At 42.4% G+C, this 15818-nt stretch overlaps 1 protein-coding gene across 4 annotated transcripts in view; it reads right to left on the bottom strand.

Moving 5' to 3' along the window:
* PML (PML nuclear body scaffold) overlaps positions 1-15818 on the bottom strand; it is a 49709-nt gene that overhangs the window by 32548 nt on the left and 1343 nt on the right. For all 4 annotated transcript variants that reach the window (XM_066342614.1, XM_066342611.1, XM_066342615.1 and 1 more), the window contains exon 2: positions 14637-15100. In XM_066342614.1, coding sequence (XP_066198711.1) covers positions 14637-15100 — 464 coding nt within the window. The remainder of the gene's footprint in view (positions 1-14636; positions 15101-15818) is intronic.

Here is a 15818-nt window from a genome sequence, read left to right as displayed (position 1 = left end):
ACTGCCTCTCCCCGTTTCCAGCTTCAGAAAAATACAAAAAAAACAACAACAAAAACTGTTAAATACAAAGGGTCATTAGAGCAAGAAAAGGAAAATTAGAAGGAGAGAGAGGAGGAGTGACATAGGAAAATTTCACTGAAATAAACAAAATTTTTATACTGGAAGAGCAGGCCAGGTTCCAGAATAATTTGATACAAAACATTCAACACCAAAATAGCTTGGTTAAGTTAATAAACTTTGAGAATAAAAAATAACCTTTAGGCATCAAGACGGAAAAAGCAAGTAAGTTGGACCTTGGACCTCTCTGCATGAACACTTGATGTTGGAAGACAGTGCAGCCTGGTCTGCAAAGTTCTAAAAGAAAGGGCATGACCCAGGTATATTATTATACCCAGCCAAGATGTCATTCAGCTATAAAAGCAACCAACAGACATTCACAACACTGAGAGACCCTAGGAATTCAGAACACAAACATCCTTCTGAAAGAAAATTGCTCATTGAGGACATCCATCTGACCAAGAGCTGAATCAAAATTTTAAAAAATCCGTGAAAAATGATGTCAAAGTGAAAGGACCAGTGCTGGTCCACTGGAGTGACTGTGACATAGAAACAAGACTAGCTTCATGGGAGGGGACCGTCCTGACCTCACAGCAGGGGCTCAGCCACTGGAGTGACTGTGACATAGAAACAAGACTAGCTTCATGGGAGGGGACCATCCTGACCTCACAGCAGGGGCTCAGCCACTGGAGTGACTGTGACATGGAACCAAGACTAGCTTCATGGGAGGGGACCATCCTGACCTCACAGCAGGGGCTCAGGCCCTACTGTCTACAATGGAAGACTTTCATTAGAAACAAGCTATAATGACTGCCACCCCTTAATGTCTTAGTAATTGTTTTGCATAATCTTAAAAGAGATCCTTTAGGAAAATATTTTAGGATAAAGAAATATTTCTTTGAGGCTTAGCAGATCCAGTTTTACTTCAGTTCCTTTTCCTTCCATTCAAGTCGAAGACAATTAAATTTTAACACTGCTTAAATAGCATGCTTCCTTTTAATCTAATTCTCAGGGAAAATATACTTTGAGTTCTAGACAAGTGATTTATTGAATTCTTTCTCTGCAAACCTCAGCCCCATTTGTTAGTCGAGTGCCTGGATGCAGGGGCCAGCAGCAGCAGAGGAGGCGAGGAGCACAGCTGCAGTCAGGTGGGTGGGCATTCCTGTCTGGGTTAGCTCTCACTAATGCTCTGGCCTCTTGCCTCATTTATACAAGGAGAGCCGCTCCCTCCTCAATAACTTTACAGAAGGGTGTGGACAGCACAAGAAAAACATTTCAAAAGATAGGAAAGTGATCTGTGGTGTTAACGAGAAGTAGACCTCAGCCAGACAGCCCATTCTCTGAACACACTGGAAAAGGGGAGCTTCCAGTCACCAAAATGGCAGGCACCTCACTTAAGGCTGTTCGCTGACGGTTCCCGCACTTCGGTTTCTGGAATCACTTCTCTGCTTGGCTTTCACTTGCAGTGGTTGCCAGACATTTTCCCAAGACACATGAAGGACACACTTCTTTCTCTTTTTGTACCGCACAGAACTGGACTTCCCCTTTAGAGAGCCCACACAACCGATTCTTGGCCCATGAGGGAAACGATTCTGGCTCTCTGACATTGGACTTGAGGATCAGGATGTCTAACTGTTGGAGCTGCTGCAATCATTTGGCAGCTGAGAGGGAGATGGAGCTGATCTGGAGGGAAGCCAGGTCACAAGAAATCAAAAGAAAATTGGTTCTGGTAACACAATTTCAATATCTAATAAGGTGAGGCCCAAGGTCTAACTTAAGTCATTCACTTCATGTTTTGCTTAAGCCACTAACTAAAAATTTGTAACTTATACTTTTTTTTTAGGTGAAACACACAAACCTCCAAGGTCAAGGTACAGCTCAAATGTCAACTCTTGCCCTGGCTATTTGGCTCAGTGGATAGAGCACAGGCCTGGCATATGGATGTTCCAGGTTCAATCCCCAGTCAGGGCATACAGAAGTGACCATCTACTTATCCCCCCACCCTCTTCCTCTTTTCTCCCCCTTTCCCTCCCTCAGCCACTAGGGCAGTGGTTTTCAAAGTGTGCTCCAGGGCGCACTGGTGCACCCTAGAAGATTTCCAGGTGCACCCTATGGTATTCCAGGGAAATGTGTGCCTATTAGGAACCAAAAAACCAACAGGGTTTTTGGAGTTTAGATTTTTGGGGGACAGAGGTGTGGGGAATTGGCTGTAAGCTGACAGTCTGCCCAACCCCCCACCTCACCTGCCTGATTAGGTTGCAAAAGGCTGTCAAGCTGTGGTGCTGGATTGTTTACACTACCCCCCATGTTCCCCAGAAAGACTGGAGGCAAGTTTCTTCTATCCTTTGTTTGGTGTCAAGTTAAGATCTGCTAATGGCCTCACTTTGCCCTATAAATAAAGCAAGATGCAGTTTTGGGGTGCGCTTTGTTCTTGCCAGCAGCAATTACAGGGCCCTCCCAACCCCGTATTTTCTTAATTCTGCATATATTCCTAATTCTGTACCATTCCCACTTGGGACCTGGAATTACTAGCTGCACTGGTTTGCAGCATGTGCCCAGATATAAAAATAAATATAGTTACTCTATTATACCATTTCATTACGAAAATACTGCTCTTTTTGTTAACATATCATTAATATATTTATTAACACATCATTATATTATTTTTAGATAAATACACCCAAATAAAATGAATTAGATTTCTCAAAAAGAAGCATGATATTAAAGAACCCGATTCTGGAAGTGAGCAAAAGTTAAGTGTAAATAAAACAGGACTTGAAGGTTGATGGGCAAAATTTAATTTATAGCATTTTCCATCACTTAACACTGAACAATACAATTGGATTAGAAACCCATTCATGGAAGCTTCAAGTGATTTTGGTTTAACATTAACAGAAGAAGAAGAACTGGCAGCTATATCCACTGATCGTGGATTGATGATTAAACATAAGGAATTGTCTCTTGAAGCCTTTTGGATTTCTATAAAAGAAGAATGTGTGGCAATATCTAAAAAAGCTTTGAACATTTTACTACAATTTTCAACATCCTTTTTATGTGAATTACGATTTTCTACCCTCAACACAATTAAGAGTAAAAAGAGAGGAATTCTTCAATGTATTGACAAGGAAATGAGAGTTTGCCTTTCAAATATATGCCCAAATATTGAAGAAATCACTAGGACACATCAGGCTCATGTTTCTCATAAACACAGAATGAAAAAACTTAACACATTCGTGCTGGGACCTGCTGAATTTACTAAATCTTACTAATAAGAATGTATCTATATATATATATATAAAGATAACTTTTTTGTCGTTTTTTTATTTTTTAACCTCTTTTTTACGAATTCTAAAAAGCATAACTCAAAAAATGTAACATATAAATGTTTTTAAATGTCAGAGTAAATTTAATTTTGTTGTATTTATTTTGTTTACCATAAAAGCACGCTTGGACTTTATATTTTTTCTTTAATATCTGACTTAATTATTATAACATATTTCTCAGAAATTTGTATATAGTGCGCCTACAATTATTTGTAGGATTTTAAATGCGCCCCGACTTCAAAAAGTTTGAGAACCACTGCACTAGTGGCTTGATTGGTTCAAGTGTTGGCCCCAGGTGCTGATGATAGCTCCTTGGAGCTCTGCTGATTTGAGCACTGGCCCCAGACTGGGGTTGCTGGGTGGATCTTGGTAGGGATGCATGTGGGAGTCTGTCTCACAATCTCCCCTCTTCTCAAAGAAAAAGTCAACTCTTTTCTCTGGGTTTCCCTGATCCTCCCAAACACAATTTTCCCCTCCTTAAAACTGCCCTAGTACTTTATTCAACCATGTCTTCTGATACGTGCAGGTCCCTGACACAGAGCACAGGGCTGTGCGCACCCACAGAAACCCTCCAGACTCAGATGTCAGAGGCAGGGATTCCTATTCTCCCAGAAACAGTGAGCATAGTGCCGGACATGAAATAAGTGCTCAATACATGATTTGTTCTGTGGCTGGATGGACAGGTAGATGGATGTGATTCCAGGAACTTTAATCTTATGATCTAGGAAGCAGTAATAAAAGCTTGCTAATTTCCAGTCTCACTGTTAAAAATTCTTCTAAAATGTCTAAGGCCTCCACAACCCTGAGCAGCAAAGCCCACTCTTTATAGCTAGAGAAAGCAAAGATCAGGCTTCAGGAGAATTGAGACAGGGATCTAACTCCAACCTTGATCTTGGCTTGGGTTACTTCAAATTCCTTGCTTCTCTCTACAAGACATAAAAGGGCACCAGGAGGGGGAAAATTTCTTTCACCCACATATGATTCGGCCAAATCTACCTTTGAGCTTCTCCAACCTCACCCCATGGAAGGAAAAGCAGTTGCCTCTGGCTCTGAAACCAAGTTCCCTGGGTGAATCACAGAAAAACTTGACAACAGGTCATTTGATTGTGCCCTACCTCCTGGCAGGCCAGCCTTCAATCCCAGGGAGCTCACCAATTTTATTCCCAAATAAAATGAAAATGTACTGATAACTTCACAGACGGTTAACTTCACAGGTGGGCACCAGGAAGGGCCAAGATGAGGAGGCCAGCCAGACACTGAGGGTGCAGACTTTCCAGAGGGCAAGGTAGCTCCTTCTAGTTTACTCCCTTGGCACCAAGCTTTCCTCCCCCAGCCCTGGCCCTAAGTGGGGCCACCATTTTCCATTTCCTCTTCATCCAGCAGCCTTCCCCTTCCTTGCCATGAGCTTTGCCACTGCATGGTATCTACTTCTGCCCCAGAACCATCCCTTGGCCTGCCTGGTGTGCCTCTTCCTAACCTGCTACTGATTATTCCAACTTCTGGTCTTGGGAGCTCTTTTATCAGTTCATGATCCCATCACACCTCTAGACATTATTAATCAAGTCTTTTGTTTTCTCTGCTCAACTATAATTCAGGCTCTTTTTGGCTATAAGCTTTGATAGACCTGGATTAATTCCCTCACCCTATCTGGTCAAGCTTCAGGATATTATACCCAGACATGGGTCTCAGCTCATCCTGCATTCTAGACCCATATTAATTTTGGCTGGGAAGGCACTCCCCAGTGTCCTCATCACACATGATGAGAAGGCTGGAAGTCACCTTGACTTCTAGGTCAGACAGGCCCTGGCCTTCTCCCCACCCTTTCATCTCTACCCACTTGAAGGCTTCAGCCCCACCCATACCATGGCCTCCGTCTCCCAGTGGGGCTCCCTTTGCCCTGGTCAAGACTCTGCTTCAGTTTCTCTTGGGCACATATACCCAAAAGCATGGTGGTAAGTCTACTCAAATTCTTTTTTTTTTTTTTTTTTTATTCTTTTTTAAGAAGGAAACAGGGAGAGACAGTCAGACAGACTCCCGCATGCGCCCGACCGGGATCCACCCGGCATGCCCACCAGGGGCGACGCTCTGCCCACCAGGGGGCGATGCTCTGCCCCTCCAGGGCATCACTCTGCGGAGACCAGAGTCACTCTAGCGCCTGGGGCAGAGGCCAAGGAGCCATCCCCAGCGCCCGGGCCCTCTCTGCTCCAATGGAGCCTTGGCTGCGGGAGGGGAAGAGAGAGAGAGGAAGGGGGGGGGGTGGAGAAGTAAATGGGCGCTTCTCCTGTGTGCCCTGGCCGGGAATTGAACCCGGGTCCCCCACATGCCAGGCCGACGCTCTACTGCTGAGCCAACCGGCCAGGGCCTACTCAAATTCTTTATGGAATGAAGTGAAATACAAATTAGCATGCAGCCAAAGATGCAAATACAGGTCTCCCTATTCCCAAACTCACCCACTTCAATCACAGCAGGACAGTGCAGAGGGGACCCATCTTTCCACTCTGCCTTTACACCCAACAGTGGGTTTCCAACACAGCCCCCACAGGGTGCCACACACACTGTGTTCTATAGGACATCCACTGGTAAATCAAGAGTAAATTGCACGAGAAAGACGCAAGCTGGGAACACTCTCCATCCTAGAAGTTGCAAGACAGAGTCCCGATCTCCTAACTGCTTCAAGCCTGTCTGCCTGACCCAGCCCACTCCTGCAGCCCCCACTTTCATGACCCACCTTTTCCTACAGTTCCTGAAATGCAGCAGAGGCAACATGGCTTTTGCCTGCTCTGCCCCGCCCCTGCCCTTTCTCCTTCCTTCCTGGCCAGGCTATGCGGACATCCACTTGGAAGCTGCCTTTCCCAGAAAACAGGCTTGGCAGGTTGACTCTTCTGAGATCAACTGTCTTTATGCCTGCCTTCTTCCTTGAGCAAACACATCAGATAGGGACCCCTGGCAAGGAAGTATGTGAGCTACAGGGCAGTGTGATAAGAAACCTATTAAAGCAGAGAGACTAACAGCTCCCTTACAACACCCTGTAGCCTTGACTGCTAATTACAGGTCTTGTTCCTTCACCAGACACTGGGATCTCACTCACAGAGGGCCAGTCACCCAGGAGGAAGGTGGGCTGAAAGAATGGGTCCCCCAAAAGGGTGATCAAATGCCAATGACCCCAGTTTAAGACCAACTCTGGTGTTCTTCAACATGTCCTAATCAGCTCAGTGTCAAAAAATTGAGTGACTTTTTACTGGAGAGTGTTGAGGGTTATTTCTGGTATCAAGGTTTTATGCAAAAAAATAAAAAACAACATGAGTTTTTCCAGTAAGCACTGATAAATCATGAAACAAGGTGAATTGTTTGCCTGGTTTTTAAGCAACAGGGTCAAATTTTTTAAGCCTAACTGCCATGCTTCTGGGTCTTGCTGGCTAAACCAGCTTTGCCCATTGTACCTGCAGAGAAATCTACCCCTGACCCTCACACTAGAGGTAGCCACTACTATCTGGGAAGGGGGCCCCATCCTCCTTGCTGTAGGGGTGTGAGTGGAAACTGTGGTTTATAACCACTGCCTGCCCACATCAGCTACTAACACTGTACAATCTAGATGCCAACGTGGACACGAGTGCACACATCACAGAGCCAATGGGATCTAGAAAGAGAATCAGCAACCCAAATGGGGCCTAAACTGATTCTAGGCCTACTTTTAAAAAAAGGGGGGTAATAGAGGAAACATAAAACATCTAAGAATTCTAAGTTTGTTTATTTTCCAGGGAGATTAAGGAACACATGACATAGAGAAAACAAGAACAGCGTGACAAGAAAACACTGAGAACACGAAACTTTTTTGGCAATAAAAAAAGCATGACTGTTAGAAAAAACAAAGCTCATCATAAGTAGTAAATAGTAGAAATGAGTCTCCTAAAAACATAAAACAAAAAGAGTTGACCTTGGCCTGATGGCTTGGTTGGTTAGAGCAGTGGTCCCCAACCTTTTTTGGGCCACGGACCAGTTTAATGTCAGAAAATATTTTCATGGACGGGTCTTTAGGGTGGGACGGATAAATGTATCACGTGACCAAGACAAGTGTCAAGAGTGAGTCTTAGATGGATGTAACAGAGGGAATCTGGTCATTTTTTAAAAATAAAACATCATTCAGACTTAAATATAAGTAAAACAGAAATAATGCAAGTTATTTATTCTTTCTCTGAGGGCCAGTACCAAATGGCCCACAGACCAGTACCGGTCCACAGCTGGGGGGTTGGGGACTACTGGGTTAGTGTCATTCCAAAGCACAAAGGTTGGGGGTTTGGTCCCTGCCAGGGCACATACAATGAATGCATAAATAAGAGGAACAACAAATCAATGTTTTTTTTCTCTCTCCCTCTAAAATAAACTTAAAAAAAAGAGTAAATTAGAAAATTAATTCAAGGAGCTCTCTGAGAATCTGAAAGAAAAAATAGCAAAATAACAGAATTAAGGAAAGGATAAAAGATGTAAGAGGTGCACTTGGAGTTCCAATATCCATACAACAGTAGTTTGAAAAAGGAAAAAAATAAGCAAATGAGGGGGAGTCAATATATAAAAAAGCAGAAGACAACATCTTTGAGCTGAAGACTTGAATTTTCAAATCAACAATGTCATAAAGGAGCACTGAAGAAAAATAAAAGACCTATATCTGATATAGCCTGATCAATTATTTTAAGCAAAATGAAAATAATTAGCTTGGCTTGTGGTGGCACAGTGGATAAAGCACTGACCTGGAACCCTGAGGTCGCTGGTTTGAAACCCAGGGCTTGTCTAGTCAAAGCACATGTGAGAAGCAACTAAGAGTTGATGCTTCCCACTCCTTCCCTTCACCTTTCCTTCCTTCTTTCTCACTCCTCTCTCTAAAACCAATAAATAAAATATTTTTTAAAAATTAAAAATATATGAAATCCTTAGCATACAAAAACTGATTACTCACAAAGGAAAAAATAATTAGACAATACCTGAATTTCTCATCTGCAACACTTGGGGCCAGAAACTTCTGAAGCCATGTTTATATATTCCAAGAAGAAGGCATGGTGATGGTGACCCCAGAGTTGTGCACTACCTGAACTTTCCTTGATGGGACAGCAAAAGGACATGCAAGATAAGATACGTAAGACCTCTGAAAATAAATATTTCCAAACAAAAACTTACTTGAAGTAATGCAGCAAAATGGGAAATTAATCACATTAAATAACTCAAGAAATTGGAAGATATACTATAGGAATAATTATTGTGAGCAATGAAAACAATTAAAACCTAAGAGATGAATAATAAGCAAGTTATAATGTGATCATGACACTTAATAACTGTTAAATAGGGGTGCTTAGAAGAAAAAAGGTATAAAATTTTGGTAATAATCTAGAACTAAAATTTCATGTCACTTCTACTAAATCTGGGAAGAGGAAAAAGAGGAGAGAAGAAAAAGTATGCTAAAGGCTTGATCATATCTGGGAGACTAGTGATAATCTATGCTCAATAAATGTACATTCATACAAATATTGTTCAATATGTTTGCTAAAAAAATTTAAACAATTGCCTGACCTGTGGTGGCACAGTGGATAAAGCGTTGACCTGGAACACTAAGGTCACTGGTTGGAAAACCCAGGCTTGCCTGGTCAAGGCACATACGAGAAGCAACTACTACGAGTTCATGCTTCCCAGACCTCTCCCACTGCCTTCCCTCTCCTCTCTAAAATCAATAAATAAGATCTTTTAAAATATTTTAAACAAGAGTAAAAACAGATATATGTGATATAATATGTGCATATACATATGTTGGTGTGTGTATGTACCCTATAAAGAATACACATTTTTTTTAAGTCCTAGGAATATACTAGCTCAAGGAATATGCTAGGCCCCAATAAAAACATTAATATAGTCTCAGATATAGAACTCATATAATATGTGAACAGACTGTAGAAATTAACATCAAATACAGAAACCAAACATTACAAGCCACTTGAAACAAAACAATAAGCCTGTGGATAGAGCATTGACCTGGCATGCTGAAGACCCAGGTTCAAAGCCTTGAGGTTGCTGGCTTCAATATGGGCTCACCACTTTGAGTGCGGGGTCATTGGCTTGTGTGTGGGATCATAGACATGACCTCATGGTCACTGGCTTGAGCCCAAAAGTTGCTGGCTTGAAGCCCAAGGTCACTGGCTTGAGCAAGGGGTCACTGGCTCAGCTGGAGCCCCCTAGTCAAGGCACATATGAGAATCTATCAATGAACAACTAAGGTGCTGTAACAGCAAGTTGATGCCTCTCATTGTCTCTCCTTTCCTGTCTGTCTCTCTCTTAAAACAAAACATCAATATCAATAAGGAATATAAAGCCAGTACCTAGTACTTTGAAAAGATCACTGAAATAACCACAAATATATACTAGAAATAAGAAAGTAGATATGATTACAGGTATAGAAGATACTTTTAAATTATGAAAGATAACTCAGAATGAACTGGAAAATGTTACAGGGAATCTGAGTGAAGATCCAAAGCAGACCAATACTGTGGGAAATAATCTACTCTTCCAAAAAGGCACCAGTCTCAAAGAGTTTTTCAAGCAACTTCTACAGTGTCTCCGTAAAGTCATGGTGCACTTTTGACCAGTCACAGGAAAGCAATAAAAGACAACAGAAATGTAAAATCTGCACCAAATAAAAGGAAAACTCTCCCAGTTTCATATCTATTCAGTGCAGTTCGATGTGGGCTCACGCACAGATTTTTTAGGGCTCCTTAGGTAGCTATCCCATATAGCCTCTACAGCAGGGGTCCCCAAACTACGGCCCGCGGGCCACATGCGGCCCACTGAGACCATTTATCCGGCCCGCCACACTTCCGGAAGGGGCACCTCTTTCATTGGTGGTCAGCGAGAGGAGTAAAGTATGATGTCACTCACGTACAGTACTACTTCCGGTGACGTGGGACGTATGCGTCACGGCTCCGGAAGCGCGTCCTATCACTTGTTAGGGCTAGCAGTGACAAATATGGATCTGGACATTGACCATCTCATTAGCCAAAAGCAGGACCATAGTTCCCATTGAAATACTGGTCAGTTTGTTGATTTAAATTTACTTGTTATTTATTTTAAATATTGTATTTGTTCCCGTTTTGTTTTTTTACTTTAAAATAAGATATGTGCAGTGTGCATGGGGATTTGTTCATAGTTTTTTTTTTATAGTCCGGCCCTCCAACGGTCTGAGGGACAGTAAACTGGCCCCCTGTGTAAAAAGTTTGGGGACCCCTACTCTACAGACTTGTCTCTGACTGATGGCCTACCAGAACGGGGTTTCTCCACCAAACTGCCAGTTTCCTTCAACTGCTTGTCCCACCGATTAATGTTATTCCTATGTAGTGGTGCTTTGTTATAAACACGTTCATGCTGCATTTTGGTCACGGATTCGAATTTAGCGAGCCACAGAACACACTGAACTTTCCTCTGTACTGTCCACATTTCGACTGGCATAGCCGTGGGCTGCTCCACTGTATCCATGGTGTTACGCCATCATCTGCGCATGCGCACATGCTGCCACATCATCCTACAGAAACTGGGAGGGTTTTCTTTTTATTTGGTGCAAATTTCACATTTCTATCATCTTTTGTTGCTTTCCTGTGACTGGTCAAAAGTGCACCATGATTTTACCGACATACTGTATAAGCCTTGATCGCTTATGTTCTTTAAATGATTTTAGAGCAGAAAAAGAATAAGAAATAATAGTTTGATCACATCTACAAATATTAGGTTGGATAATAACCTAAATAAAATGTTATAGCCTGACCTGTGGTGGCGCAGTGGATAAAGCATTGACCTGGAATGCTGATGTCGCCGGTTCAAAACCCAGGGCTTGCTGGTCAAGGCACATATGGGAGCTAATGCTTCTTGCTCCTCCTCCCATCTCTCTCTCTCCCCCCTCTCTAAAATGAATAAATAAAATCTTTTCAAAAAATGTTATAAATGGAATCTAGCAATGAATTAAAATAATAATAGTATATCACTACCAAATAGGGATTTCCCCCTGGGAATTAAAAAATACTTTAACACAAAAAAATTTATTGCTATAATTCATCAGACTAAAAGGTGAAAGGAAACCTTCACAAAGTTGAAAAGAACACTCATTCCTGAGTGTTTAACAAATATTTCTATTTGTTAAAAATAATACAAAATAACAAAAAACATTCTTAGTAAACAAGAAATGGGAAGGCAACTTTCTTTTTCTTTTTTTTGAGACAGAGACAGACAGATAGGGACAGACAGACAGGAAGGGAGAGAGATGAGAAGCATCAATTCTTCTTTGCGACACCTTAGTTGTTCACTGATTGCTTTCTCATATGTGCCTTGACCGGGGGGTATGGGGGGGAACTACAGAAGACCGAGTTCAAGCCAGCGACGTTGGGTTCAAGCTGGTGAGCTTTGCTCAAACCAGAGGAGCCCATGCTCAAGCCGGAGATCTTGGGGTTTCGAACCTGGGTCCTCTGCATCCCAGTCTGACACTCTATCCACTGTGCCACCTCCTGGTCAGGAGGGAACAAGAAAACATAAGAAATTTTTTCATGAACTGTAGGAAGAAGATAAAATTGCTTTTTCTAACCACTATTACGCAATACTGTTCTGGCCAATGAAACAAAAAGCCACAAAGTAATGTATATAAATACTGGAAAGAAAGACGGTTTTATACTATTTGTAGATGATATATTTACATAAAAAGTCCAAAAGAATCCACTGGAAAACCTACAAGAATAAAAGAGTCTGAGCCCTGGCCAGGTATCTCTGTGGGTTAGAACATGCTCCCCATATATCAAGGTTTGATCCCCAGTCAGGGTACATCTAAGAATCAACCACTGAATGAATAAGTGGAACAACAAATCGATGTTTCTCTCTCTGTCTGTCTCAAATCAATCAGTAAATTCTTTTTTAAAAAGTTCAAGACATAGGTGATTAAAACTATAAAACCCGAAAGATAAGGATAAGGCCAATTCTCCTGATTTACTGAAATTTTCATCAAAATCCCAATAAATATATAAGTTCTAAAACTGCTTAAGAGCAAAAGAAAAAACAAACAAACAAACAAAGCAAAAGAAAATAAAATTATTTTTCAAAAATGGGAACTTGCCCTATCAAAATAAAGCTACAGGCCTGAGGGGTTAGCTCCCTTGGTAAGAGCATCATCGCAAAATGCCAAGATTGCCTGTGGAAGCAACCAATGAATGCACAACTTAAGCAGAACAACAAAGGAAAGTTTTCTGTCCTCCCTTCCTCTGTCTGTCTCTCTGAAATCAATCAATAAAAAGTGAGTAAAAAAAGCTACAGAAATCCGTATAGCAGTAAGGATTAGTATAGGAATAGTCAGATAACTGGCACAGAACAGAGATTTACAAACATACTCATGACTCTGTGGGCATTTAGTACACAAAACGATTAAAATCTCTCAATGAAAAGTTGAGAGATCTGGCTTTCCATTTGGAGAGAAAAGCAAAATGAAGGTTCCTACTCACACACAAAATTAAACACTATACAGATTGAAGATTTAACTATGACATCATTAAAATAGAGTATAAGAAAATATTTTTAACATTGGCATGGGGAAAAAAATCTTTCCTAGGATAATCAAAGCCAGACACCATATAGAAAGAGCCTGATGGATAGGAGTACATAAAACTAAAATTAAACATGGGTACCTTGTGTTGTAGGAGGTATGTATTTGCACTGTAACAGGCTCTTACAAATTAAAAAGATTAATTCCTCGGGGACGGGTGGAATGCAAAGGACCTAAATAGGCAATTCACAAATGAAGAAAGAAACAATGGTAAGTAAACCTTATGAAAAGCTGCTGAACCTCATCCTTATAAATAAACAAAGAAATCTAAATTCAAACAATAATATCCACTGTTGAGGAATGGGTACAGGGAAAGGCAGTTGTTACGGCCATGGTAAACCTCCTACCAGGAAGAGAGCCACACTCCGCTGAAGCACCTGGTACATGGTTCTTGGCACGTCTCCCACGGGCATACAACACCTTCCCATCACCAAGAACAAGCACACAATACACAAGCAATCTACTGGGGGAGGGTGTCCCAAATTTCACATATGTATGCTATCTTTTTGGCTAAACAGGGTAATAAAAAATTTATTTATTTATTTTTTACAGAGACAGAGAGTGAGTCAGAGAGAGGGATAGACAGGGCAGACAGACAGGAACGGAGAGAGATGAGAAGCATCAATCATTAGTTTTTCATTGCGCATTGCAACACCTTAGCTGTTCATTGACTGTTCTCTCATATGTGCCTTGACCGTGGGCCTCCAGCAGACCAAGCAACCCCTTGCTGGAGCCAGTGACATTGGGTCCAAGCTGTTGGGCTCTTGCTCAAACCAGATGAACCAACGCTCAAGCTGGCGACCTCGGGGTCTCGAACCTGGGTCTTCTGCATCCCAGTCCGACGCTCTATCCACTGCGCCACCACCTGGTCAGGCTAAACAGGGTAATAAATAAAACCTCAAAAAACTATATATTCCTATCTGTGCATAAATTCATAAAGAAAACTCTAGAAACATTCAAACTAGCGGCAATGGATACCTGGATGGGGGAGGGAGAAGTGGGGGGAATTATGAAGATTAGAGAGAGGAATAGACACTTTACCCTCTATGTACCTTTTGTTTTTAATTTTTGAACCATAGAAATACATCACATATCAAAAAAGGAATTGAAATAGTGTGCTGTTTAATAAAAATAATAACTGGAGTTGATTTTTTTTCCCATACACACATTTCCAGACAGCAGTGTTATTACGGTTTTGACTTTTCAGATGCAAACTACCTCCATCTATCTCATCCTAGGGTCCAGCTATACTGAGATACCACGGCAGCACGTACATAAAATTCCACGGTAAGACTTTCAGAACAGTTTGCTAATAGGTACCAAAATGTCAAATGTTTATATCCCTTTAACCCAGCAATGGCATTTCTAAAATTTATCCTAAAGGAATGACTGACTAGGATGCAAAGATAATTCTGCCGTATTATTTAGTACAGGGGAAAACTGTAAACTATTACGATCCACAAGTGTGGCATGGCGTAATTTGTGGGTGCAATGCTACAGAGGCTGCTTGGAGTTCCAAGAAAGACCCTAGAAGCTCCTTGCCCTACCTTCTCAGCTTTTGGACTTTGGATCGCTGCTCCCCACTCACCTTCTCTCCACCTGGCTCTTGGATGCGCCACTCAACCCAGCCCAGCCCGCTGGCTCACCTAGTCAGTGTAGGGTTGCGGTGGTTGGGGTTGGAGCAGAAGATGTTGTTGGATTTGCGCGTGCCTTCCAGGAACTCTCCCACCGACTGGCTGCGAAGTTCGGCCAGAGGCCGGGCTTCGTGCTTCAGGAACCACTGGTGCGCCTCGAAGCACTTGGTGCAGAGGAGCTGCTCACATTCGAAGCACCAGGAGTCCGCCAACTCTTTGCAGCGGGTGCAAACGGCCTGAGCGTCCATGATCTGCCGGTACACCGATAGGCGCCGCTGCAGACTCTCAAAGAAGATGTTATCCAGAACAGGCGCATCAGTACCCGAGGGCCCGGGCGCCTGGCAGACAGGGCACTGCATGCTCGTGGCCTCCAGGCATGCTGAGCACAGCGTGTGCAGGCAAAGCAGCAGCTTAGGGTTCTTGGCTTCTGCCTGGCAGCTTTGGCAGCGCAGGAACTGAAACTCCTCCGTGGCTTGCTGGGGGACCAGAGGGGAGGGGTGAGGCCTGAAGTCCCAAGAGTCACTCCCCTCAACCCCCATCCCCACCACCCGACACCCACCCCAATGGCTGGAGGACGGAATGGGATTTCATATTCCATTCCAGAAAGTCACTGGATGAGGCAAAACCCAGGCTTATCAGACCCCCAATTTCCTATTTACTTAGGCCTTCCCATTCTAATTCCACAATTTATTGAGCATCTACTTCCCCATTAGACAGAGTACCAGGAGCTGAGATACATGTATACATACATAAGACACATCCATCCCTACCATCATGGAATTCAGTTTAGAAAGGAGACAGGAAACACATAAACCTTATATGAAGTAAACATAGAACTACCATAGGATCCGACAATTCCACTCCTAGATACGTGCCCAAAGGAACTGAAAACACTCACCCAAACAGATACTTATATACCCACATTCATAGCAGCACACTATTCATAACAGCCAATGGTGGAAACAACCTAACTGTCCATTAATGGAGAAACAAAATGTGGTACACGCAATGAAATATTATTCAGCATTAAAATGGAAGGACATTATGCTAAATGAACTAAACCAGAGAGAAAAGGACAAATGTATGATTCCACTTAAACGAAATATCTAAAGTAGGCAAATTCACAGAGAGAAAGTAGATTAGAGATTACAAGGGGCTGGAAGAAAGGGAGAATATGGAGCTATTGCTTAAAGG

This window comes from Saccopteryx leptura, chromosome 6 (assembly GCF_036850995.1).
Source record: "Saccopteryx leptura isolate mSacLep1 chromosome 6, mSacLep1_pri_phased_curated, whole genome shotgun sequence".
NCBI lineage: Eukaryota > Metazoa > Chordata > Mammalia > Chiroptera > Emballonuridae > Saccopteryx > Saccopteryx leptura.
The sequence above is the reverse complement of the archived record's forward strand: the minus strand, read 5'-3'. Positions and strand labels throughout refer to the sequence as shown.